General features: G+C 44.7%; 1 protein-coding gene and 1 long non-coding RNA gene across 4 annotated transcripts in view; one reads left to right on the top strand and one right to left on the bottom strand.

The window, feature by feature from the left end:
* Positions 1–1,024: 1,024 nt before the first annotated feature.
* Positions 1,025–9,271, bottom strand: A430105J06Rik. Of its 3 annotated transcripts, XR_865832.2 has the most exons (3): positions 8,673–8,720; positions 7,929–8,557; positions 4,545–5,677 (listed from the first exon to the last, which is right to left on the bottom strand). It is a non-coding gene; the product is annotated as an RIKEN cDNA A430105J06 gene (long non-coding RNA). The 3 variants fall into 3 exon arrangements; XR_003948551.1 differs by having other exon boundaries at positions 1,025–5,677; positions 8,270–9,271; XR_865831.1 differs by having other exon boundaries at positions 1,025–5,677; positions 7,929–8,698.
* Rrp15 (ribosomal RNA processing 15 homolog (S. cerevisiae)) overlaps positions 8,736–23,423 on the top strand; it is a 28,273-nt gene continuing 13,585 nt past the window's right edge. The window contains exons 1-4 of the mRNA NM_026041.2: positions 8,736–8,930; positions 18,231–18,490; positions 20,409–20,506; positions 21,780–21,978. Of these exons, the coding sequence (NP_080317.3) occupies positions 8,786–8,930; positions 18,231–18,490; positions 20,409–20,506; positions 21,780–21,978 (702 nt within the window). The 5' untranslated portion in view covers positions 8,736–8,785. The remainder of the gene's footprint in view (positions 8,931–18,230; positions 18,491–20,408; positions 20,507–21,779; positions 21,979–23,423) is intronic.

The following is a 23,423-nucleotide window of genomic DNA, read 5'->3' as shown; positions in this document are numbered from 1 at the left end:
AACCTCCATGGCAGCCTATTAAACTCTGAGTATTAATGGCTTTTCCAGCCCAAAGCTAACAAAATCTTCCACCCTCCTTCTGTAAGAGTCCAGGGTGTAAGCCACATGGTCAGCTCCATCTGCAAGATCTCCCTCTGGGCTACTAACTTCTGTTCTCGTTTGCTTTTTGTTGCTGTGATAGAACACTAATAAAACCAGTTTGGTAAGGAAAGGGTTTGCTTCATCTTACACTTAAAAGTCCATCAAGAAATGCCAAGACAGGAAATCTAGGCAGGAACTCACGATAGGAAGTGAGACAAAGGCAGTGGAGGAGCCGTGCTGACTGGCTCACTCTGCATGGCTTGCTGAGCTTGCTTTCTTATAGGATCCAGGATCACCTGCTCAGGGGTGACACTGGCCACAGTTGGTAAGCATGGTGTGGCTTTATGTTCTTCTACATCAATCATTCATCAAGAAAACAAACAAACAAACAAACAAACAAACAAAAACCTACAGGCATGCGCATGGGAGAATTTGAGAAAAGATTCCTCCGTGGAAGTTCCCTCTTTCCAGGTCTCTCTAATTTGTATGGAGTTACTAAAAACTAAGCACTGTAGCAGCAAGTTTAGCTACAGGGCTTTAGCTCCCTGCCAGAGACCTCTGACTTTGCGAAAGAAAGACATGCGCGCGTGAATGCACATGCGCATCAGCTAATTTTAAATGCCTTGACTACCTCAAAGGCTGGGCAGTTCTAATCCTCCCCCACGGGTAGCACACATTTCCCTCCTGTAATCCTGGCTTAACGCCCTCTAATTCTATATTTTATCTTTGTTACCCTGGCTCCTTCTGGGTGGCTCCCTAGTCTTTGCTGCCCAAGACAGTTCTGGGCAGCCCTTCAGGGGGCCAGATTCCTTCTCACCTACATTTCAGATGATTTTCCTCCTGCAGCTCTAAATCTGACCCGTCTCCCTTCGAATCATGGCGATTCTCTCTCCTTCCTTCCGGTTCCTAGTCCTTGCAAATCAAAAGGTCCTGCCAGCCTCAGTCTACTTGACCAACCATGGACAGTTGGCTCTTTATTGACTGACCAAAAACCAAGTGGGGACAAGGACCTTCGGTGTTTGAACACACATATTCTTGATTTTGGGGGCCAGATTAATTCAAAGCATTACAACCAATCCTCAACAGAGCAGCACAACTAAGCTGTGAAAAACTTGACTCCTCAAATACCTAACCATGGGACCAAGGTGGATCAGGAAACATTACAAGGCCAAGTGAACAAAGGAGTTACCTGTAATTGGCTCTGGAAAATGGAGAGGTGTGAACTAAGAATTCAAAACAGGCTCTTAAAGGAACCTAAGCATGCTTAAAAAAATATAAGGGGACAAACACTGTGAAGTAAGGAAAATCAATAAACGACCAAGCTGAGAAATGTAAAAATGAAATTAATAATTATGACAAAACCCCTGGAGCTAAAAACCAAGCAAGTAAAGTGAAGACTGCGTCCAGGAAGAAAACATCATTTAGATATTTGCACTTTTTGCACTATATGCTAGAGGTGGGATTCTCCCACCGGCCAGTTGCCCTCAGTGAAGATTCAAAAGTCCAGTCTCACTCCTACCCAGGATTTCAAACAATCTTAGAAGTGCCCATAGGTATATAAGAAATCAGATGGACATTAGGAAAGGTTTCCCCAAGGATGGTGACATTTTGATGACAAATGGGGAGAACTGGGGCAAGAATGTATCTTTCTGGAAAGGTACCCTGCAGAGGACAATCAGCAAAGAGAAGGTAGCAACCAGTGAAATGAAATGGAGGCATGACTGAAGTGTGCGTCATGAGAGAGCAACCCAAGAAAAGGCCAAAGATCTGCAAGGGGGCGGGCTCCAGCGTGCCTCAGTCTCAGTAGTATCTGGGTGGAAGACGAGACAGTTCTTCACGGTGGCGTCTTTCCGGTGCCTTAGCATGTTCCACAGCATGCGTAGTGAGTACAACAGCACTTTCTCCTGGTAGTGTGACAGTCTGAAATTTCTCTTGCTCCTGCACTTCTGGGTGAAACCTGCAGGGTCTTGGAAGTCATGTAAGGATTTGAAGAGTGATGTATAAGGGATTACTGTACTTTGCACACATTTTTTTTTTTTTAAAGCTCACTATATCCGTGTGTGCACACCGGGTGACAACTGAGGTTATCAGGCTGCTGGAGACTATGAAGTCCGCTGGAGCGGTTATAAAAGTTTGAACTGAGGCAGAGGTAAAAGCCCGGAAGGAGGTTGCTAATTTCAGATATAATCAATGTTTCATTTGGGCCACGTCTGCTGATTCTTCCCTGACCTTGAACTTGGCTCCTGATTGTCGACAACTACTGAGTTCTTCAGGTTATACTCGAACCCCAGATTCTGAAACCTCCTGTGCTTACTACTAATAAAGGGTAATTTCTGTCTCTGAATTGTTTTTTATTAAGATTTACCTTGGACTTCCTGTGATCTGAAGGGCACTATTTGCATTTCCTCCCACAGTGGACTTTCTCTCCGTGTACAGTTTGTTAGAGTGAAGCCTAAGCAGCCACTCATCACTCCACTTGTCTCTCATGGAAAAGAAAGGCCCAGGGATGAATCATGTTTACAGGAGAACGTTCTATGGAGCCTGCCCCACTCGGAGCATCTGCTGAAGTCAACAGAATCATCGTATGGTTACTGAAAGGGAAAACCAACAACTGTCAGGATATATTTATGACATTATTTAGTGGCTTTCAGCCCAACCTCATTATGCCCACCCTCACATGGCACAAGGCCTTTTCCATTAGCAGAAGCAGGAACAAAAGGTCAGAGATTCCCCGCAAGCTGCAACCACTAATTAGAGAGACCCTCTCGTAGAGAATGTAATTGGGCCATTACTGAATCCTTCTACAAAAAAAAATATATATATATCAATTCACTCTTGTTGGGTTTTTTTTGTGAGTGGTGCACAGATCGTCAATAGATGTTCCAAGAGTAACAGGAGTATTACCAATGGGTTTTCTAAATATGAGCTTCCATCCCAGGAGATTCATTTAATATTCTTTATATTAAGAGGAACCTTCTTGGCCAAATAGCTGTTTAGAACAACCTCTGACTCAGAAGTCAACCTTAGTAGCTACTATGACCCTTGGGATGGTCGCTATTGTCCAGATGTAGTTTGGTTCCTTCTAAAATTCTGACTCAAACTGAATCTCCATTGTGAGACTTGGAGAATAGAAATATAAGAGATGTGACACAGAGGCTGTGTCTTTGGGAGAAGACTAAGATCAGAGTAGAGACCCTATGATTGATCCTGGTGCCTTTATAAGGAGGTGAGCTTTCTTATAGGAGCAGAACTTGGTAACAAGAGCAGGGAAGGGTGGGACTGAGGTCCAAATGGACAAACAGATGGGCCAGCATTGACTAAGCTGGGTCCGCAACAGGGGGCTGTGCTGGGCTGAGCTCCAGGGAGAGTTGAGAGTTCTCTTCCTATTGTGTGTTTTTGTGCTTGGTTGTCATTGCCTCATTTGTGTAGCTGTGAGCATCACAAATACAAAGAGGCTTCTCTCACCAGGAGTCCCCAGTGTCTAAAACAGTGCCTTGCCGATTGAGGGCTCAAGCAAGTACTCTCTGGCTGAACGCAGACATGGATGGCAGGCTTAGGAGAGTTTCTCTGAGCTCTCACCACTGGACAAATCAGCCCATTTTAGAAGCTGTGTCCCCTCAATTTCACAAGAATTATAGAAAACAGCTGAGCTCTGGGGTGGGGGCTTCTTTTGGCTGCACCTCTGGTCTACTGGGGTCACACAAGTTGGGTTCACCTGTCACTAAGGAAAGGAAGTCACAGTTTCTTATACAGGGCTGGAGATGTCCTTCCCTCTAGCTGAAGTGGAAACTAGAGAGTCTAGCAGGATTCACTAACCTGCTTTGCTCTTGTTAGCTTGACTTCAGAAGAGCTGGGAAAATCTTTTCATTGCTGATGAATGTTGACCAGGAGACTATTAACTCCCCTAGCAGGGAGGGTATTTATGGGGGAGGTATGTGAGGTGCCATGTGTCTCCTTGATGCATGGTAGTGCCCAGATCACTAATGCAGGCTTTGAGACCAGGAGTCCAAGAACAATTTGTTCACATGAAAGAAAGCCTGCTCTCCTTGCCAGTTTTCACTTGCTCTCTGTTTAATATCAGCCAGAGATAGTCTGTCCCTTTCCTGCCTGTGATTGGGACATTTTAAGCAGGCTGACAGCACCGAGGGTCCAGGCTGGTTGGAAATCAAAAGGGAGTCTTGACTAGGTCTTAATTGTATCGCAAGCAGGAGTGTCATACTAGAATAGAGTAATGAAGAGGCTGGGAGATGCTTCGAAGGTTAAAAGTGAGCACTGCTCCTGCAAACGATCTGACCTCAGTTCCCAGTGTTTAAGCCGGGCATCTCAGAGCTGCCCAACTCCAGCTACAGGGCCCACCACTGTCTTCTGGCCTCTGTGGGCACTGTACTCATGTGTACACATACATGCACACAATCAAAACTAAATCTTAAAAAACAAAAAGATACCAGAAAGAGACTAATGAAGATGGAAACTATCATTTTAAGGAATTTCAACAGGTTTACAAACGTGTAGCTTAGCCAGGGATGTGGCTCTGTTGGTAGTGACTGCCTCACATGTATGAAAACCACCATTGGACTCCCCTTACTGCTTACTAAGCCAGGCATAGTAGCACAGGCTTGTAATCTCATCTCTTGTGGAGTAGAGACAGGGAAATCAGGAGTCCATGAAGCTTCAAGTTCAAGTCCTGTCGTTGGCTATGTAGAAAGTTTGAGGCCAGTTTCAGAGAGAAAAGAAAATGAATGTATAGGACTCAGAGAAGACTGACAAACAGGATTTTGAAGTTGCTGGACTTTGGAAACAGTTTTCTTTAAAAAAATAAAATCAGCTGACATATGAAAGTGGAGTTCTAGCCACTGTTTAATGGATCTCCACCAGCTTACTTACCTTTCTGTTGCTGTTATAAAACACTATGACCTAGAATAAAGAGTGCATTTTGACTTAGGGTCCAGATGGAGAGTCTGCAGTGGAGAGGGAGGAGTGCTCAGAGCTGATGAGTTCATCACTGCTTCATAGATTTGCCTATGCCAGTCTTCAGATGATGTCAGCTGTTTCTGGTACACACCGGATTTCTCTCCCCCTTTTATTTTTATTGAAAATAGGTTGTTGGTTTTCTTTTCGATACAGTACATTCTGATGACAGTTTCTCCTCCCCCATCTCTTCCCCTCTCCCCTCCCACCCTAATCACACCCTTCTCTCATAGAAAACAAGCATCTAAGAAATAGTAGTGAAATGAGTCAATGGACACGAATTGGAATGGGACAAAACGAAAATGTCATCGAGCTGGTCTTGCGCTCCTGGTCTCCTCCTGGGCATGGGGCTTGCCAGTAAGAGTGACAGTGGATCTTCTTCTTGAGTCTTTTTTATTATGTGGATCATCATAAGAGAAGACGTTTGTCTTCTAAGTTGTGAATTCCAGTGCCTGCCTGAAATATTCATTTCTTATTTTTATTCATGATTTGTAAAAGTGAGACAGTATAAGCAGGCTTGCGTGTCAATGGCTGAGTCAACACTGGGGCTCCAGTCTCAGTCCATTCTACCATTCACTGCCTGTGTGATTTCTCAACAATAACCTTTGTTCAGCCTCGGTTTCCTCACCTGTAAAACAGCAACAAGCCCGCTGGTTTATTATGAAATCAAAGGAAGTAATACAGACACTTCTTACTTAGCTGTGTCCATTTCTCATCATCAAATTTACAGATTCAATTTACCCCGGATTCCAATTTATATTCCTTTAATGAAGAAAAAAAATTACTGTGTAACCAACTATTTTTTTTTTCCTCTCACAAGCAGTATTGTAAGTGGTAACCAAGTCCATAACAATTCTTACATATAAGCTATTATATTGATGGAAAAGCTGGGTCTGATGGGACAGGCCTGGCACCCTAAGTACTGTAGAGGCCAAGACAGGAGCACTGTAAAATTTGAGATGTGCCTGGACTACAGAGATCAATTGAGGCCAGCCTGGGAAACTTTATAAGATGTTGCCGCAAGTCTAAAATAAAACGATATGGTTTCCTGGACAGGACAGGGATTAATGAAGTCCCACCCCTAGATGAGGACCTTCTGGTAGCTCAGGAATTGATTGGGGGGGGTATGCACTTTTTTCTTCAAGGGTGTGGGTGATGGTAGGTGGTCCACAAACCAAGAGGCAGCATCAACTAGACTCAGTAGGTTACCAAAAAAGAAAAAGGAAATGGGACCTGAAATGGGAGGGGCACATGATGTAGGGTATGGGGTGTGCAAGATTTGGCAGTAGCTATTATCAAGATATGCTGAACACACATATGAATTTGACAAAGGATAAGTATAAAAAAATTAAGAGAGAGACTGGGAGCTGGAGAGATGGCCTAGCGATTAAGAATATTTACTCCTCTTGCAGAGGACCCTGGCTGGGTTCCTAGCACCCGTGATTGAGGGCTCACAAGTGGATTCCAGCTCAGGGGATCAATCCTACCCTCTCTTCCCCCCCCCCCCCAGGCACATGTGGGGGCACATAAACACATCCAGGCTGACAAAAATAGAAAATAAATCTAAAAAAAAAATAGTTTGTCTGTTTTGAAATTTTTGTTGATGTTTTCGCTGGTGTTTCGGGGGGGGGGTGTTGGGGAGGGCAGAAGAATGTGAAGTTGAGTTAGTAGGGAGGTGGGGGAAGTGAGACAATATGATTGAAATATATTGTATAGAAAATGAAAATAAATATTAAAAAAACAAAAACAAAATGTGCTGCTGTGGGGTATCCACTAGAGAAGGAGAGGACATAGCTTAAGTCAATAAAAAGTCTTTATTAGCTGGGCAGTGGTGGCGCATGCCTTTAATCCTAGCACTCAGGAGGCAGAGGCAGGCGGATTTCTCAGTTTGAGGCCAGCCTGGTCTACAGAGTAAGTTCCAGGACGGTGAGGGCTACACAGAGAAACCCTGTCTCAAACCCCTGCCTCCCCCCCCCCCCCAAAAAAAAGTCTTTATTAGCTGCCCAGCAACTGGACTGGGATTTTAGGATCTCACCGTACCAGTGAGCCTTTCTGAGGGCGAGCCTTTAAGCACAACCCTATGCTCTGAGTTGATATACTTCAGTTATTAAGAGCAGTTAGCCAGAAATGGAACTGTAGAAGCTAAAAGGAAGGTTAGTACATTTTGAGACTTTCTCAGAACTGTATGGACTTTGATGGATTAGGTCTTTGTTTTTGTTTTGACAGGTGGTACTGTCTACATTTCTTACAGCTTGAATGGTGCTTCCATCATGGAGTCAGTTAGGCTAAGGTCTGGGGCCCTGTTACAGTGCTAAATATGTGACCAAAGCGAAGTAGCCTCAGGGCCAGCCAGCACAGCGTTCTAATTAAAGCACTGTACTGCTATAGAGGTGAGAAGACCCAGGAAGTAGCAATACCTGGGAAACTCATTTATGTGGACTGGAATTGTTCTTTTCAGAGACTTACGCTGGCATCTGATCGTCTCTTAAACCATACTTACAAAGCTGTATTTCCTGTGCCATTAAAAAAAATGTTTTCTTGTTTTTAGGATGTATATATATATATATATATATATATATATATATATACATACATACATAGACACCAATTGAAATCAATCAACATGAGGATTCACATTTTCTGTTGCTTTTCTTTCTTTTCTTATATTTTTATTTTTTTCGAGACAGGATTTCTCTGTGTAGCCCTGGCTGTCCTGGAACTCACTCTGTAGACCAGGCTGGCCTTCAACTCAGAAATCTGCCTGCCTCTGCCTCCCCAGTGCTGGGATTAAAGGTGTGCACCACCACGCCCAGCTTTTCTTTTTCTTTTAAGACAAATCTGGAGTACTAAAAACCAATATATAAAGAATGAAAACCTACTGGTTCGCTATAGACGGCTGCTGGGACGTATTTCAGGAGACCAGATCCTTTAATAACACTGGTGGGCTTTGGGGTGGGGGCTGGAATATGGTGGGGAATCCAAGAGCAAGTCACAAAACCAAGGGGATTCCTTACATTTGTAGTCCTTCGAAGGAAGGGTGGAGTCTGAGTTTAGCAGATTAGTGAAGGAACTAGGTAGGATTTAAAGGTTTAATTTAGGAGGGTAATCCTATTGTCGCCCTCACCCCCAAACCCCACCTTGGGACTAACTGCAAGGCTGCTTTAGTTTAGGGCAGGTGCTAGGGAGGATTTAGGACATGGCTCATTCCACCGCCCCTTACCCGGGCAGCCTCTCAGATCTATCAAAATCCAGAAACGTCCATTCAAAAACACCGTGCTTGGTCCTTAGGGGAAAAACAACAACAACAACAACAACAACAACAACAGAACAATAGCCAACAACAACAACAACAACAACAACAACAGAACAAAAGCCAAACCAGCACAAGAACATGTTAAGAGTTGAGCTTGCTTTCTGATTCCGTAGCTGTTCCCTTGTTATCCATTCCTTCTCGGAGAGTCTCGATTCAGTGGGTTCGGAATGCGGTTTCTAACTCGGAACCCAGCTTCTGGGGGAGGGAAAGGAGAGCAGTCAGCAGCAGCCGCCCAGAAGGGGCCGGGGTGAGGCCAGGAACCGACTCTGCCGGAGAAAACCGGTAGGTCGTGTCCTCTCTCCGTCCCTACCCGAGGCTCCCACAGCGGAACTTCAGGCGGGACAACTGTTCCGGAACTAGAGGAGGAAGTTCCGTGTGTTGCAACACGACGGAATTATCAGGTGGCACTTCCGGCGAGCCAAGATGGCTGCGGCCGTTCAGGACTCACGTGTGAGCCCAGGGGAGATACTGAAGCGTTCTCCGAAGAAGAAGAAAAAGATGAAGATGGTAGCCAAGGCTGCAGCGTCGAAGCTAGAAGATGAGGTCAAAGACTCTTCTGATGGAGAAGGTAATGTGGCCTGGCGGAGCTTCGGCGGCTGAGCTTCCTTCCCATGGCTAGGGTTGCGTTTCCTTGCCGTTGAGTGTGTGGGGCGAGTGAGGTTGGGCGAGGAGCCCTGCTGTTCCGAGGCTCCTCGCTGTCACGGTTAATTTTGTGTTTCCACTCAGTCAGCTGTTACTGAGATGGGCGAAACTGCCGGTGCCAATCAGAAACTTAACAGTAAAGGAAGAGATAATGACAGGCAGTACACAAATTAAGAGCAGAGCAAAAGATGGGCAGGCGATAACCCCAGGCCTTTTGCAGGTCCTGTACCCGCTTAGAAGTGGAGTAAAAACACGGTTAGTTGTCGCAGATCAAAACATAGGCTAAGTGTTTGGGCACAGAAGAACCAAAGCTGGTATTGAGAACCTTGCAAAATGTTCGCATCTTTGGGAGGATTTGACTCTTTTTACTTACAGCCAGTCAGTTTGTTAGCAGATCATAGAAACGGCTGTAAGAGCAATGTTGCGAGCTTCTATTTGGAACCCCTAGCAAAGTGAAAGGAAGGGTCGCGATTGAAATAATGGGTGGGATAGGCTCAGGGAGCCAGCAGCAAGAGGCCACAAGAGAGAAGAAATACTGTTACTGTGCAGGGGGGATTGTGAGCCTTTGGGAGTTAGAAAAGAGAGAGTTAAAGAAATGGTAAAGGAGAGATACTGAAGTAACGTTTGATACAGTTTCAGAATGAAAGGTAGGTGAGTCTCCGGAGGTCTCCCCATTGTGTGGCTGGGGTTGGCTGCTACTTTTAAACATACTTCTTGGCAGGAGCTTCTTAGGAAGCTCAGGCATTTGGCTCCCACACTCCTTTACTGCTTCGGTGTGGCTAATGCTTTCAGTTAACCGCGAATGTGGCTTCAGTTACTACGGGAAGCCACTAGTTCATGAGTAACATTCAGAATTTTTAACTTGCTTTTAACTTGCATGATAGGTCTGGTCACTTGCTGCTCTGCTGTTTTCTGTTCATGTTGGCTGCTCATTCTGGAGGTCTCTGCCTTTTGCCTGCAGTATTCCTGAAACACCTGTATGTCACCTACATTTTCATTGACTTCAGTCTCTGGTCCAGTACTTGTCAAAGAGATTTTCCCTTATTTTTCTAATGCAGCCTTTTCTGTCACTCTCACTTGAGGCTTGATGCTTTGCTTTCTTTAGACGCTTTTATTATTATTATTACTTTATTTATTTTTAAGTTGTATGTATGTGCGCTGGGCGTGAGAGGAGATTGAATGGCTGCTGAGGAAGAAACTGTTCCTGTGGAAGAGCAATGCATGCACATGTTCTCCAGCCCCACTCTGCTCACTTTAAAAGCACCACGTTTTAAATCTTGTGAAGCGTTTGTGCTGTTTGAAAGTTCCCTAAGTGTGCAGACACTTGAACCTCAGTTCCTAGATCAACAACTGTCACTCAGGGGTCCATAAGTTAACGAATGAGTGCACTTGGACTTCAAGACCAAGAAGCAGCTGACTAAGCTTTTGAGGTCCTCAGCCCTCACCAGAGGGGTTAAAAAAACAACCTGTTGGGCAGGAATTAGAAGCTCTGGTCCTGGTGGTGTTTTTACTGCATTGGTTTATTTGCTGTGTACCCACATGTGGAGGTCTGAGGACTTATAGGAGTTTGGCAGCAGGTGCCATTACCTGCTCAGCCATTTTATCTCCTATGGTACAGTTTTGAATTGAATAATTGTAAGCATTACTGTCTAAGAAAAAAAAAACACTATTACATTTAAGTAAGACATCAACACTGCTTTCGGATTTGGGTGGAAATTGGATTTCTTTTCTCAATATTAGATAATTGCGAGGGAAAATGTTCTTTTCAGCACAAATACTGACTAGGTGTCTAAAGTTTTCTTCAGCTTTAGATCATATGTTAAGGAGGCTTTTGAATAATATAGAAACATATAATGAATATAATGAAAACATATAATATAGAAACATCCAATGAATGTTTGCACTCTATTATGTTACAGTAACCCTCTAGGCAGTGACTTAGAGTTACAGTTACAAGAGGATGTGAACACAAGAAATGGTCAGGATGGAGTGTGTCTGGGTGAGGGCATGTGCGGGAAGTATTTATATTGTTCAAAACTAATGATACCACCCACATATGTGACCTTGCAAATAGAGAATCCACAGTTATGAGGTCAAATGTATCCTCTTGTGAACCACTAACAGCCTGTCTGCAGCTTCTGTGATGATCACCACCTACTTTTCAGGATCAGGTCTTGTTGGTCCCTAAGTGACTAGGGCTCAGCTTGGAGCTGTTCTTTTGGCTGCAGAAACGGGCTCTTCTAGCTACATTTACTAAGCCAACTCTTTTGTTGCTGTTTTTTTTTAAAGCTTTTCTTCTTAATCTAGAACCACATTCAATGGAGTTGTTGTGTCTCTAATATTAGAGTCTTTAAAAGTTGTAAATTGCATTGTTTATTTATTGGGGGGGGGGGGACAGACGTGCTACATCAGCACCTGCACACGCGGAGGTCAAAGGACAGCCTGTAGGAGGAGTAGGGTCTCTGTTATTGCTGAGGAGGATTGAACTCAGGTCCTCACTAGGCTTGTGGCAAGGGCATTGACTTGTTGAGCCATTTAGCTGGCTCTATGTCTTTTTTAGTATTTGTATTTATGTGCACGTGGGTCTGTGCCAGAGGCGTTATATAATTACATCCCCTGGAGTCTGCCTTACACATGCTTATGAGTTTCCTGACGCAGTGCTGGGAACTGAACTCAGGTCCTCTGAAGAGCCCCAAATGTGCTTACTCACCCCCAACAAACAAACAAACAAAACAAACCGCAAAGTGAACTTTTCTGTGTGTGAGAGACCGCATAGATGCCAGGTAAGAGCTCCGCCATTGAGCTCCGTGCTCCGCATCCTGCTTTCCAGCATTCACACCGTCTGTGGCAGTGATAACAGTGAAGGGGCCTCCATGTTGTAAGTTTGGTAGGACAGGGCTTTGGTTAATGCACATTCTTGGGTGTTCCTCGGAATTTGATATCCTAGGAGATGATTGTTTTCCTCTGGTGAATTCAGAGTCTCTCTGGAAAGGTGACCATGGATTATAGAACTGTTGCTCAGTTTTCACTCGAGGAGTGGTGTGCCTCCTACCAGCTTGTTGTGCTGGCCCATCTCTCAGGAATCTGCACCAGAGACGTGGTTGATGGTCAACTGGGCATCACAGTGATGAAGGGAAGGCCTCACTGAGACTTCAAGCAACGTCCTTAAGTAGGATGACAGTCGCCTCACAGGAAGCACGCGTTTGGCTTACGCGCCTTGAGATGGATGCACTTTTCATGTTCTGGGTTTGATTTCTTTTGACCTCTTGTACAAGAATGAAAGTCATGGTTTTATGAAATATTGCACAAACTCCCAGATCTCTGAGACTGAGGAATTAGAGTTTGATAGCAGCAGTATCAGAATTTAGCATAGAGCTTGATGCATGTAATCCTAGTAGACTTTTATTCATCAGGTACGTTGGAAAGATCTCTATTCCTTCACTGATGGACTCCTAGGCTGATGCCAGGTCTGGCCTGAGTAGCACTGTGGTAAACTTGGGTGTGTAGGTGTCTCTGCCTTTGATTCTTTGGGGTACTGAATCATGGTTCAATTTCTAAATTTTGTTATTAAAATATCTGTTTTTATTTAGGATGTAATATATCTAGCAGTAGGAAACTAATAATTTGTGTAACTTTATCATGTATCATCTTTTATGGTTCATGGATTTCAAAATGTTAAGAGCAAAATTTTTTAACTTTTTGAAGAACCCTCAAGCTAATTTTTTATAGGTGCTACCAATGTATACTTTTCCTGATAGTAGGTTTTTTAAAAGATGAGATCACATGAGCCCAGGCTTGCTGTGTCTGACAGTGGCCTCCAACTGAAGGTCATCCTCTGTTCCCTCCCCTCCTCTCCCACCTCTGACCCACCAGTGTCAGCATATGTGGTATCTTTTGGTTTGATGATATTCTAATGATATTCTGGAGATGGAATATTACTATAGTTTTGATTTGTCTTTCTTCATGGCTAAAGATAGTAAGCATTTTTTTTTAATGTATTTTTGGCTATTTGTACTTCTTCATTTGAAAAGTGTCTGCAGAGTCTATTTACTCATTTATTTTATTTTATTTTTCTTATTTATTTATTTATTTATTTATTTTTGAGACAGGGTTTCTCTGTGTAGCCCTGGCTGTCCTGGAACTCACTCTGTAACCCAGGCTGGCCTCGAACTCAGAAATTCGCCTGCCTCTGCCTCCCAAGTCCTGGGATTAAAGGTGTGCGCCACCACGCCTGGCTATTTACTCATTTATTATTGGTGGGATTATTTGTTCCTTCAGTGTATGGTGTTTAGAGTTTTGAGAAAGGATTTTGGCTGTTATTCCTGTATCAGATGTGTGGCTGGTACAGGTTCTCTCCTGATGTATACACACACGGTCACCCCTGTGTTTGTTCTCTCCTTTGTCCAACAGAAGCTTTCTGATTTGTGTTGTCCCAGTTGCAAGTTCTTCCTGTCACATCCTCAGCCAGAGGAGTCTCCTTCGGAAAGTCCTTGCCTGTGAAACCTCTTAATGTAATCGTTTTACATCTTTTATTAGAAAACTAGACACTCAGGCTAAAAAACCCTGCAGTTGTATGCAGCGTAAGCTTGAATGATGGTAGAGAGACTCAGGTTGAGCTTTGGTAAGCAGACATACTTTTCAGTACTATGTAAATTATGGTTGTAACAAAATGGACCATGCTTATGAACCAGAGAGACATACAGGTTATAAAAATGGTTCAGCCTGTGCCTTTTGGGGGAATGTGAGGAGGAACCAAATCCAAGGCCTTGGACTTGCTTTACTTCACAGTACAGATGTACCTCAGCTCTCTCTGTCTATATTTTGTGTGTTTATATATGTGGGACATGCCTGTTCTGTATCATGCACATGAAGATCAGAAGGCAACCTTGGGTATAGGTCTTTGCTTTCTAGCTTGCCTGGGTTGTGTATGTGTGTGTGTGTGTGTGTGTGTGTGTGTGTGTGTGTGTGTGTCAGGGTGGGGGGGGTGGTTTTCTTGTCATACGCCCTGCATATACCGTGCTAGCTGGCCTCAAGTTTTCAGATGGCCTGCAAGTTTTCAGAGAGTCCAGCCAGCCTCCCCTCCGTGGGAACCCTGTAGCTATAGATGCTATTGATGTGCACTCCTGGGCTCCACCTCACATGGGCTCTGGGGATTCCTCATGGGCTCAGACTAGAGCAGCAAGCTCATTACTTACTGAGCCACCTCTTTATTCACTGTGGATGTATTTATTTTATTCTCTGTGAATATGTGTGTGTACTTGATTGTATGTGTGTATAGATATGTACTGCCCAGGAAGGCCAGGCAATGATGGTGTTGCATCCCCTGGAGCTGGAGTTATTGGCAGTTGTGAGCCTCTTGATGTGGGGGTTAGGGGCCATACCTGGGTCTTGTGCAAGTGTCCTTAACCACTGAGCCATCCGCAGCCCATACTTTTTGTTGAGACGTGATTTCACTAGGATGTACAGGCTAACTTTGAACTCACTGGGTAGCCCAGGCAGGCCCTTGACCTGGTAGTCCTCTTGCCTCAGCTTTATACCACTTGACCCAACTATAGTTAGTCTTCATCTTAGGCAAAATGTGTCAGTTGGTGTAAGGGGAGAGAGGATGATATCCCGAAAGAGTTGTTCTTGAACTGTGCAGGTTAAGCAGATAACTTGTTGGCTTAGATAAAATGTATCCTTGTATCCTTGGTCCTTCAATTTGTAGATTAGTGACAAAAGCAATTAACATCCCCCTCCCCATCACCCCTACTAAGTAAATCACTTCCCTTGAACTGTGGTCAAAACATGAAAACAATGGCTGCTGAAGTCAGATGCTGTGAGGAAGGAAGGTGGGACTAATTGAGCTTCCTACTCTGATAGTTGAATCAGAAGGAAGAGGAGGTTCAGGCATGGTGCTAACCAGATTCATAAGCTTGTAAAAGTTGCTGTAATCCATAATCCTCAGAGAAAGTGTCCTGTGAATGTGACACAGGAAGATGGGTCTTGATGTCACTTCTAGACAGTGAAAAACCCTGAATTGTCTTGGTCAGTGTATGAAGACGGCTGTCCACTCCTCACACTTCCTCACATCACTTTACAAGTCCTACAGCTAGCCTTTCCTTCTTTGATTAACCACAGTGCTGCATGTGGGACTGAGTAACCCAGCAGATAAGTGTGCGTCCACCACTCTAGCCTTCTTCATCGTTAACTTCTGAAATAGCCCCTTGTGAGTGCTCAGCAGTTGATGTGGAACCCTCCCCTAGACTTCCCTCTTCCCTGTCACCGCTTCCTCAGTCTTCTCTCAGAGCATTCACAACATTTATTGAACATCTCTTTTATCTGCTCAACCCAGGTTTGCAGGGAGACAAAGCTTCCTTTGTTTTCTTTTTCTCCACTCGTGGGTGCTCAGAGATGCTGGGGAGTGTGCAGGTTTCTAAGAGCGTGTCTCTGTCCTGGTGAGACAGTTTACTTTCCTGTCAGCCCACTCATCATATCTGTGCCGAGGGCCGGATGGGTGGGCAAGTGTTTGAGGTGTGCTGTGGAAAGCCTGGGAGAGGCAGCAGGGGAGAAGTGCCCACGTCCTCCTCAGGCCAGTCAGAAGTAAGGTGGTGAAGATTGAAGAACTGGGTCCCTCAGTCATGCTGGACATAATAGATGCTTGTGATAGCGGCTGTGGCGTGTGGGTAACTGACGAGAAGCATTGCCGATGTGGACGTTTGTCACTGTTGCAGTAACATCTTCCGAAGTTCTTCCTTGGTCTTCAGATTTTTTAAATAAAATGCAGAAATTGTGTATAAAGTAATATAGGATGCCAAGAGAATTTTTTTACATGTCTAGTGATTTCTGATCATGTGTTAGACACCTGTGTTTCCTTTTTGCTGCTAAAGGTTGGTTAGTGAAAAATTAACAAAGTCTTGTGTCAGGATACAATTAAAGCTGAAGAGCCCATTCTTTCTGGTTCTCATGGTGTCGATCTTCAGAAACTACAAGAAAATTCTGTTTCTCTGTGTGTATGTGCTGGCAGATCTTATTACATTGGCATTTTAAAAATTTATTTATACAGAATGTCATTTCTGTTGGCAGCAAATGCTAGACTCAATCCCCTGAGCCTGAGCTTCTTAAAATGAAATAAAATATAGAGTTTTTTTTTTTTTGGCTTCCTGTGTTCCCTGTCTTTTTATTTGTGTATCTGCTTCATGTATGAGTTTCCTTGCCCCCAATAAACGCCTATCTTCAACTGCAGAAAAAAAAAAATCACTTTTCCAAATTCTTCTGGAATTCTTTTCATTGGTATTGTGAGTTGAGGTTATATAAAATAATGCTATAAACTTTTTTACAGATTGATTGTATAATGTGTATGTTGCATTACTCCTGGCAAGAAACCCGTAACAGTAAAATAGCAGATCTCAGCGGTGAGCTGCAGGGGTGTGTGTGTGTGTGTGTGTGTGTGTGTGTGTGTGTGTGTGTGGCAAGGCGCGTCAGGACAAACTGTGGCTGTCAGTGTTGGCCGTTTTGATGTTTTCCAGGCTAGGAGTTGGTAAAGCCTAGGCTGCCTCTGCTGCTCCAGGTAGTGCTGGTGCTTAAACTTCCAGTGATTGCGTCTCTTCCATCTGCTTAGTGTTTAATAAAGAGTAGGTTTTGTTTTAGAACTTTTGGTTATTCGCATCCATAGTGCTGCTGACTCAGAGGGCTGGAGATACATTAACGTTTTCAACTAGCTGCCTTATTTAAGTGTTAATATGCAGGGTCCTCAGAGATGCTTCTGGGGAGAAGTTGTGTTGCCCTTACTGGATACAGTTATTGCTGCAGTGATTACATGGCCCTGTGTAGGCTTTGGTGGCTGATTATCCTCCTCCCTAACATGGCACTTAAAATGTTCATATTGTAGTGTCTGGAATTTCAACTATGAATTTAGGGATGCCCAGCTTGTATTATTTAAAAGTAGTAACTGAAGAGTGTGTATTATAATGAGTCTCTGGGTCTAAGCAACAGTTTGTCTGATGGATGGCTTTAAGTCAGGGAATTCCACAGTCGGCCATAGGTGAGGAGGTGTCAGTGTTGTATAAGTAGGGAGCCATGGGAAATTCATGCCTGATTCTCCTCCTCTTCCTCTTCCTCCTCCTCTTCATTCTCTTCCTCCTCCTCCTCCTCCTCCTCCTCCTCCTCTTCCTCTTCCTTCTCTTCCTCTTCTTCCTCCTTCTCCTCCTCCTCCTCCTCCTCTTCCGCCAGTGTTGTCTCTCGGTGCAGGGAGTCACTGAATGATTCCCAGCAGTTGATCACTAATGTTGGTATTTTGGTAATTTAATAAGAAAAGTTTGAGGTAATAGGGTTTTTTGTTTTTGTTTGTTTTTTAACTAACTTTGGGATACACCTACACAGGAGTCGAGCTAAGAAAGGACATTTGTTTCTTAAAGGTAACTAACTGCGGAGGCAGTGTTCCTCTGAAAACCTCTCAGCTGCCTCCGTTAGCTCTTCTTACTGGAAAACATTCCAAGGCAACTCAGCTGTCGGGTGACTTTCCCTCCACAGGGATCCACAGGAGCTCACGGAGCTCTGAGTCCTGTAGCCGTGCTGGCTGCTGGCTGCTGCTTCTGCAGGGTGGGACTCTGCTCTATACCCAGGAACTTGGAGCTGGGTGCAGCCATTGTGACTCAGGACTACAGTCCAGCATCTTAAGTGTATCGTTTGGTTTTTGTTTTGCTAAAGAAAGAAAGAAAGAAAGAAAGAAAGAAAGAAAGAAAGAAAGAAAAGAAAGAAAAAGAAAGAAAGAAAGAAAGAAAGAAAGAAAGAAAGGAATGACCAAATCAAAATTTTAGTGCTATATTCACATTTTAAAAAGTTAGGCTGGTTTTTAGTATTTTTCTGGATACAGGTTTAGAATTTTAATATTTGGGGCAAATCTCTTAGAGAATTGGCACGCTGACATTAAAATAAATGTTTTTAACACATTAATACTTGAGTACTTAGAATAATCTTGGTTAGTCTCTTCAGTGAGCTAAGAACTGAGTTTTGGGAGCACTTAGCACGGGCCCTCACTGCTCTCGCCAGCCTCACAGAAGTGACGTGGAGCAGCTGTTGGATTTGTCTACTCCCTGTCAGTGCTGTGGGCTGGTGTCCGTTGCTGTTAGTGACACAGAGATCCTGGTGCCCCTCATCAGTGTTGCAGCCCGGAGCCTCGGGGGCTCTGGCAGTGCTCTGCCTGGGGCACTAAAGTGTAACTTACTTTTGCTCTTGTGCTCTGTAGGAAGCTGTGACTCAGAGATGGACCACTCAGATGATGGAGCTGCAGAAGCAGACAGTGAGGACAATGTTGAATCCTGTGAGGAAGACAATGAAGACGCCGCAGAGTCGAGTGCTGGGACCAATTCAGGCTGGGCAGATGCCATGGCAAAAATCCTTAACAAAAAGACTCCTAAAAGCAAAGCCACCATCCTCACCAAAAACAAAGAGCTGGAGAAGGAGAAGGAGAAGCTAAAGCAGGAGAGGCTGGAGAAAAGGAAGCAGGTGTGTCCGTCCGCCTGCCTGTGCTGTCTCTGCTTAGCAGCAGTCGGCTTTGAGGGCTTGTGAGGCGTGGGTAAGCAGGCTCAACTCAGGAGCGCAGTCTTATGGGTCCACTGAGCAAACCAGCGAGCACTACTGCATAAACCCGTGATACCGGGGGGTGCAGTTCAGGAGTGGGCATTTTCTGTTCATAACTGAATTCTTGCTCTGGTTAGTTGCTCCTGATAGAAGTCAGTCTACTTTAACCTTGATTACAGACCTAAATTTGCATATGAGTTGGCTGTTACATAGAAAAGAAACTATGGTAAGGTTTTGAGGGCCCCTGTACTACAAGTATCACTATGTCAAAAATATTTCCTTATAAAAATAAGTATTTTCTAATGAAAGAAAACTAACCTTTCATATTTGTACTGACAATATAGAAGTAGTAACTTCCAAGGAGTAGTTTCCAGGTACAAATGGTTTAGGTTATACTGCTCTTCATGTCTGGCAGTGCCTACATCACGTCTTTGCTTGCTCTGCTTGAAAGCAGGGCTTGAGGGCCTTGCCCTGAAACACAGCTGTGCTGCTCACACTCAGGATTCTTTTTGTTAAGATTTTTGTCTCTAAACAGAAAGCTTTTCAGCTGAAATGTGAATATGTGTTTATTAACTGGCAAAGGCTACAGCAACCTTTTAAATCTAGATACTAGACTCTACCTAGTCTCCAGATTCTAGGGAGGGAAAGCAGGACAGCACTGAAAGCCAGGGCCAGGCCTGCGGGTCAGCTCCGAGTGTTGGAGCTGAGCTGTGCACAGAGCGCTCAGACCCATCTGCTGACTGTAAAATGTACTGATTTGAGGAAGAGTGCTTTTTCTAAAGGAGCCAGGTGAGGTTGTGCTGTCCAGTCAGGAGCATTCGCCATGTTCCTAGCATACAGTGGAGGAGGGGAGAGAAAAGTTGGCATTTCCCACCATCCTCAGTGTGATGCTTAGCGTCCTTGAGAAGCTCATCTGGCCAGTATGTATCAGCTTGGGAAACACCTCACAGCCATTCTGTGAGATCAGGATGATGCTCAGAGAGCGTTTTACACTAGCCTATGCCTTGTCTGTGAGCCTTTCTTCCTCCAGCTCCCCTTCAGTGTTTGCACCGCGGTAGGAAATCAGTTTACTTGAATACTTGAATTTGTGACTAAAAAGGCTGTGTGTGACAAGAACATTGGTTGTTAGATGTGCCATGAGGGGAGAAATAGGTTTAAATGACATATTAAAGATTTATTTATTTTGTGTGAGTACACTGTGGCTCTCTTCAGACACACCAGAAGAGGGCATCGGATCGCATTACAGATGGTTGTGAGCCACCATGTGGTTGCTGGGAATTGAACTCTGAACCTCTGGAAGAGTTCTTAACTGGAAGTGTTCTTAACTGCTGAGCCATCTCTCCAGCCCTGTTTAAATGGTTTTATATAAAGAGAAATAGATAATACTTGCATATCTGCCTACGATATTGCTCTCTCCAGAGCTGGTACAGACTCTGTCCTGAAGGTTGATGAGTCTGCTGGCCAGGATTGGAAGGCATAGCTTGCCCCTGCTGGGGTAGACAGTGCTGTTGCACATCCCACTGGTGATGCTGGGCAGGTCAGGGGGGTGGCTGCTCACCTTGCTGTGCACTGCCTGGCTGCACATACTGGCAGCTCTCCAGAGCTGATGCCAGAGGATGGACAGCCTCTTAGAGATGCCTCTCAGAAGGCACACAGAGTGCTAACCGCAGGCTCTTTGAGCTGAGCCCTGAAACTGGTTTTAGAAACAGCCTCTGATACCCAGGGGTAGGGTGCTTTATTACCTCCGTCCTTTCACAGATCCTATCAGAGTTTGCTGCACTTCCAAATCACCTAATACCACAGTCATGTAACCATATTCATAATAACCATATTCACCACACAGCTTGATAAGAAGCGGGAGTGGGAAATGCTGTGCAGAGTGAAGCCAGATGTTGTCAAAGACAAAGAGGCAGAGAGGAACCTTCAGAGGATTGCGACAAGGTAAGACAGTGCGCGATTCAGAAGCCTTGCTAGGGACTCCTGTGCTCAGATAGGGGGTTCCTAAGCTCCACCTTCTCAGAGCCAAGCCACTCACCTGCAACCTCTGATGGACCCGGAGTTTGACCAAGACTTTGGAAGCAGAACTGCAGCGCACCGAGTGTGTATTTGATCTGAATCTGCTTGGGTCGCTTTTAGGTTGGTTGCATGGTGCGGTCAGACCCCTGGCTGCAGTTTTTTCTAATGCTTTCTAAATGCGCGGTGCTGGGTTTGCTCTCTGGCGTTGTACCTACAGGATGATGTTACACACGTTACGCCAGCTTTGCCTTAGTCTTTTCCCTCTGATCTCCACTCCCTCAACGTGGGCACCAAACAGTTGTCACCTTCCATATTGAGAGCTGAATAGGATATGGTGTGTGCTGTGTGGTTGCTCCTCATCTGTGTAGATGAGTCTCTTGGAAAGATTAAATTCTGTGTGTAGTGACAAATATGGGAATTGGGGGAGTGGGGAAGGCACCACTTAAAAACATAGTAGTAGTAGTAGCATAGGCAGTGGTGGCACACGCCTTTGACCCCAGCTCTCAGGAGGCAGATGCAGGGAGATCTATGAGTTCAAGGCCAGCCTAGTGTATAGAAGGGGTTCCAGGACAGCCAAGGCTACATGGGGAAACCCAAGTCTGGAAAAAGAAAACAAAACAAGCATCAAATACTTACATTTAGTGGAGTGTTTATACCCTGTGGTTAACAGACACCCTAGTCATTCTCTGACAGGCATGGGAGCTGCAGTGAGATGTGAGAATCTTCACACACCATCGAGTGCCTCTGTCTCACCTCATCTGTTAAAAGAGGGTGATGCTATTTCCAGCCTGTGAGAATCCCTGGAAATTGAGACACCATGGTCATTTTGGTTGGGGAAAAAAAGAAACAACAGTTTTCAGTACTCTATAACCATTATTATTTTAACAATAACAACATGAAATTTCTTAATATACCAAAACATTGGTATATTAAGACCATTCACTCATGGATTCAACATGCTTTAAGGTAAAAGTAAAATGAGCTTATTACCTGGTTTGATTAAAAGAGAGTGCCTGTTAAGTCCCTGCACTGTTGACTAAGGGGACCCAGTAAGACTTAGTTCAGCTCAGTGCTTGCTTTCAAGAATAGATTAGCATACTGGCCTCCTGAGAACACTTGCCGCTTTCCAGGACGGTGGTGGAGATCTTGTCCTGCTGCACTTGAGTGTCTCACATTGTCCTGATGCTTTACCCTCCAGGGGTGTGGTGCAGCTCTTCAATGCTGTTCAGAAACACCAAAGGAATGTTGGCGAAAAGGTTAAGGAAGCAGGAGGCTCCGTCCGCAAGCGAGCCAAGCTGATGTCAACTGTTTCCAAGAAGGATTTCATCAGTGTTCTTCGAGGAATGGATGGTACAAGTAGGAACAGTCCTGCTGGGAAGAGCCCCAAAGCCAGACAGGTAGGGAATCCCCGGCATGGTAGGGAGTTGCTGCGTCGGACTGTTAAAACTCTGAGATTGAGAACAGCAGCCTGTGTAGGCAGAGTTCCGTAGGTCTCAATAGTCCTGACTTCCCACTGTGTCCTAGCTTCATGATGCAAGTTAGCAGTTGTTGATATCATAACCCTGGTGACAGAACTCAGGGGTCACTGGAGTCACAGAAGTGTGCGCAAGTGCAGTTTGGGTTGTTTCCACCTGGGATCCTTTCATTCTGCAGTGTGAAAAGTGGAAGTCCGGGTGAAGATACAGTCTACATTGACATTTGGATGTGTCTGCAGACATGGCCAGGATGGGATGATGTAACTGCAGACATGGCCGGGATGGGATGATGTAACTGCAGACATGGCCAGGATGGGATGATGTAACTGCAGACATGGCTGTGATGGGATGATGTAACTGCAGACATGGCTGTGATGAGATGTAACTGCAAACATGGCTGTGATGGGATGATGTAACTACAGACATGGCCGTGATGAGATGTAACCTATAACATGTGGAGTCGGGTCCTGGAGCACTGGTGGACACTCTCTACACTGAAGCCACTTTGGTGATACTTGTTTGTTGAGTAATTAAGATAATAGGCACCAGCTTAGAAAGGGGTAGAGGTACATCTCTTTAATCCCAGCATCCAGAAGGCCAGCCTGGTGTACTTCAGGAGTTCTAGGCCAGCCAGGGCTGTGTATTGAGGCCCTGTCTCAGGGAAAAGAGAGATTCGAAGCACCTCTGTGATCTTTGCAGTAATGGCTTCACTGCCCTTGTTTTTTCACCTGTGCTTTCATCTCACAAGTGCCGGGTGAGAGAGGGAGAGGGCAGATGAGTGTATATGCTAGCGCGCGCGTGTGTGTGTGTGTGTGTGTGTGTGTCACATTAGGACTTTCACACCAGCTCAAGTTTGAAGTATGTTTCTCAGGCCTTGATTAAGTTGCCATTTTATCTAGTTTCTGTTTGTAGCATTGACTGATGCATGATGCTCACACATATTAGGAGCTGCAGTGTGATGTGGGTCATTAGGAGCTGCAGTGTGATGTGGGGTCATTAGGAGCTGCAGTGTGATGTGATGTGGGTCATTAGCAGCTGCAGTGTATGTAATGTGGGGTCATTAGCAGCTGCAGTGTGATGTGATGTGGGTCATTAGGAGCTGCAGTGTGATGTGATGTGGGTCATTAGCAGCTGCAGTGTGATATGGGTTTTTGGTTCATGTATAAATTGGCACTGAAAGGTCATATCCACTGCCTTAAACATCTTTTTTTATGATGAGGACACCTGACTTGCTCCCAGGCATCAGTTGAGTTACACAGCACGGTTCTCTGCAGCTAACACCGGAACTACATCCTCCTGTCTGTAGCCGTTAGCCAGCTGTCCCCATACTCTGCTCAGTCTTCCATAATTGCTCCTTACTCTCAACT

The sequence above is a fragment of the Mus musculus genome, chromosome 1, assembly GCF_000001635.26.
Source record: "Mus musculus strain C57BL/6J chromosome 1, GRCm38.p6 C57BL/6J".
NCBI classification, from domain to species: domain Eukaryota; kingdom Metazoa; phylum Chordata; class Mammalia; order Rodentia; family Muridae; genus Mus; species Mus musculus.
This window is presented reverse-complemented; position numbering and strand designations above follow the sequence as displayed.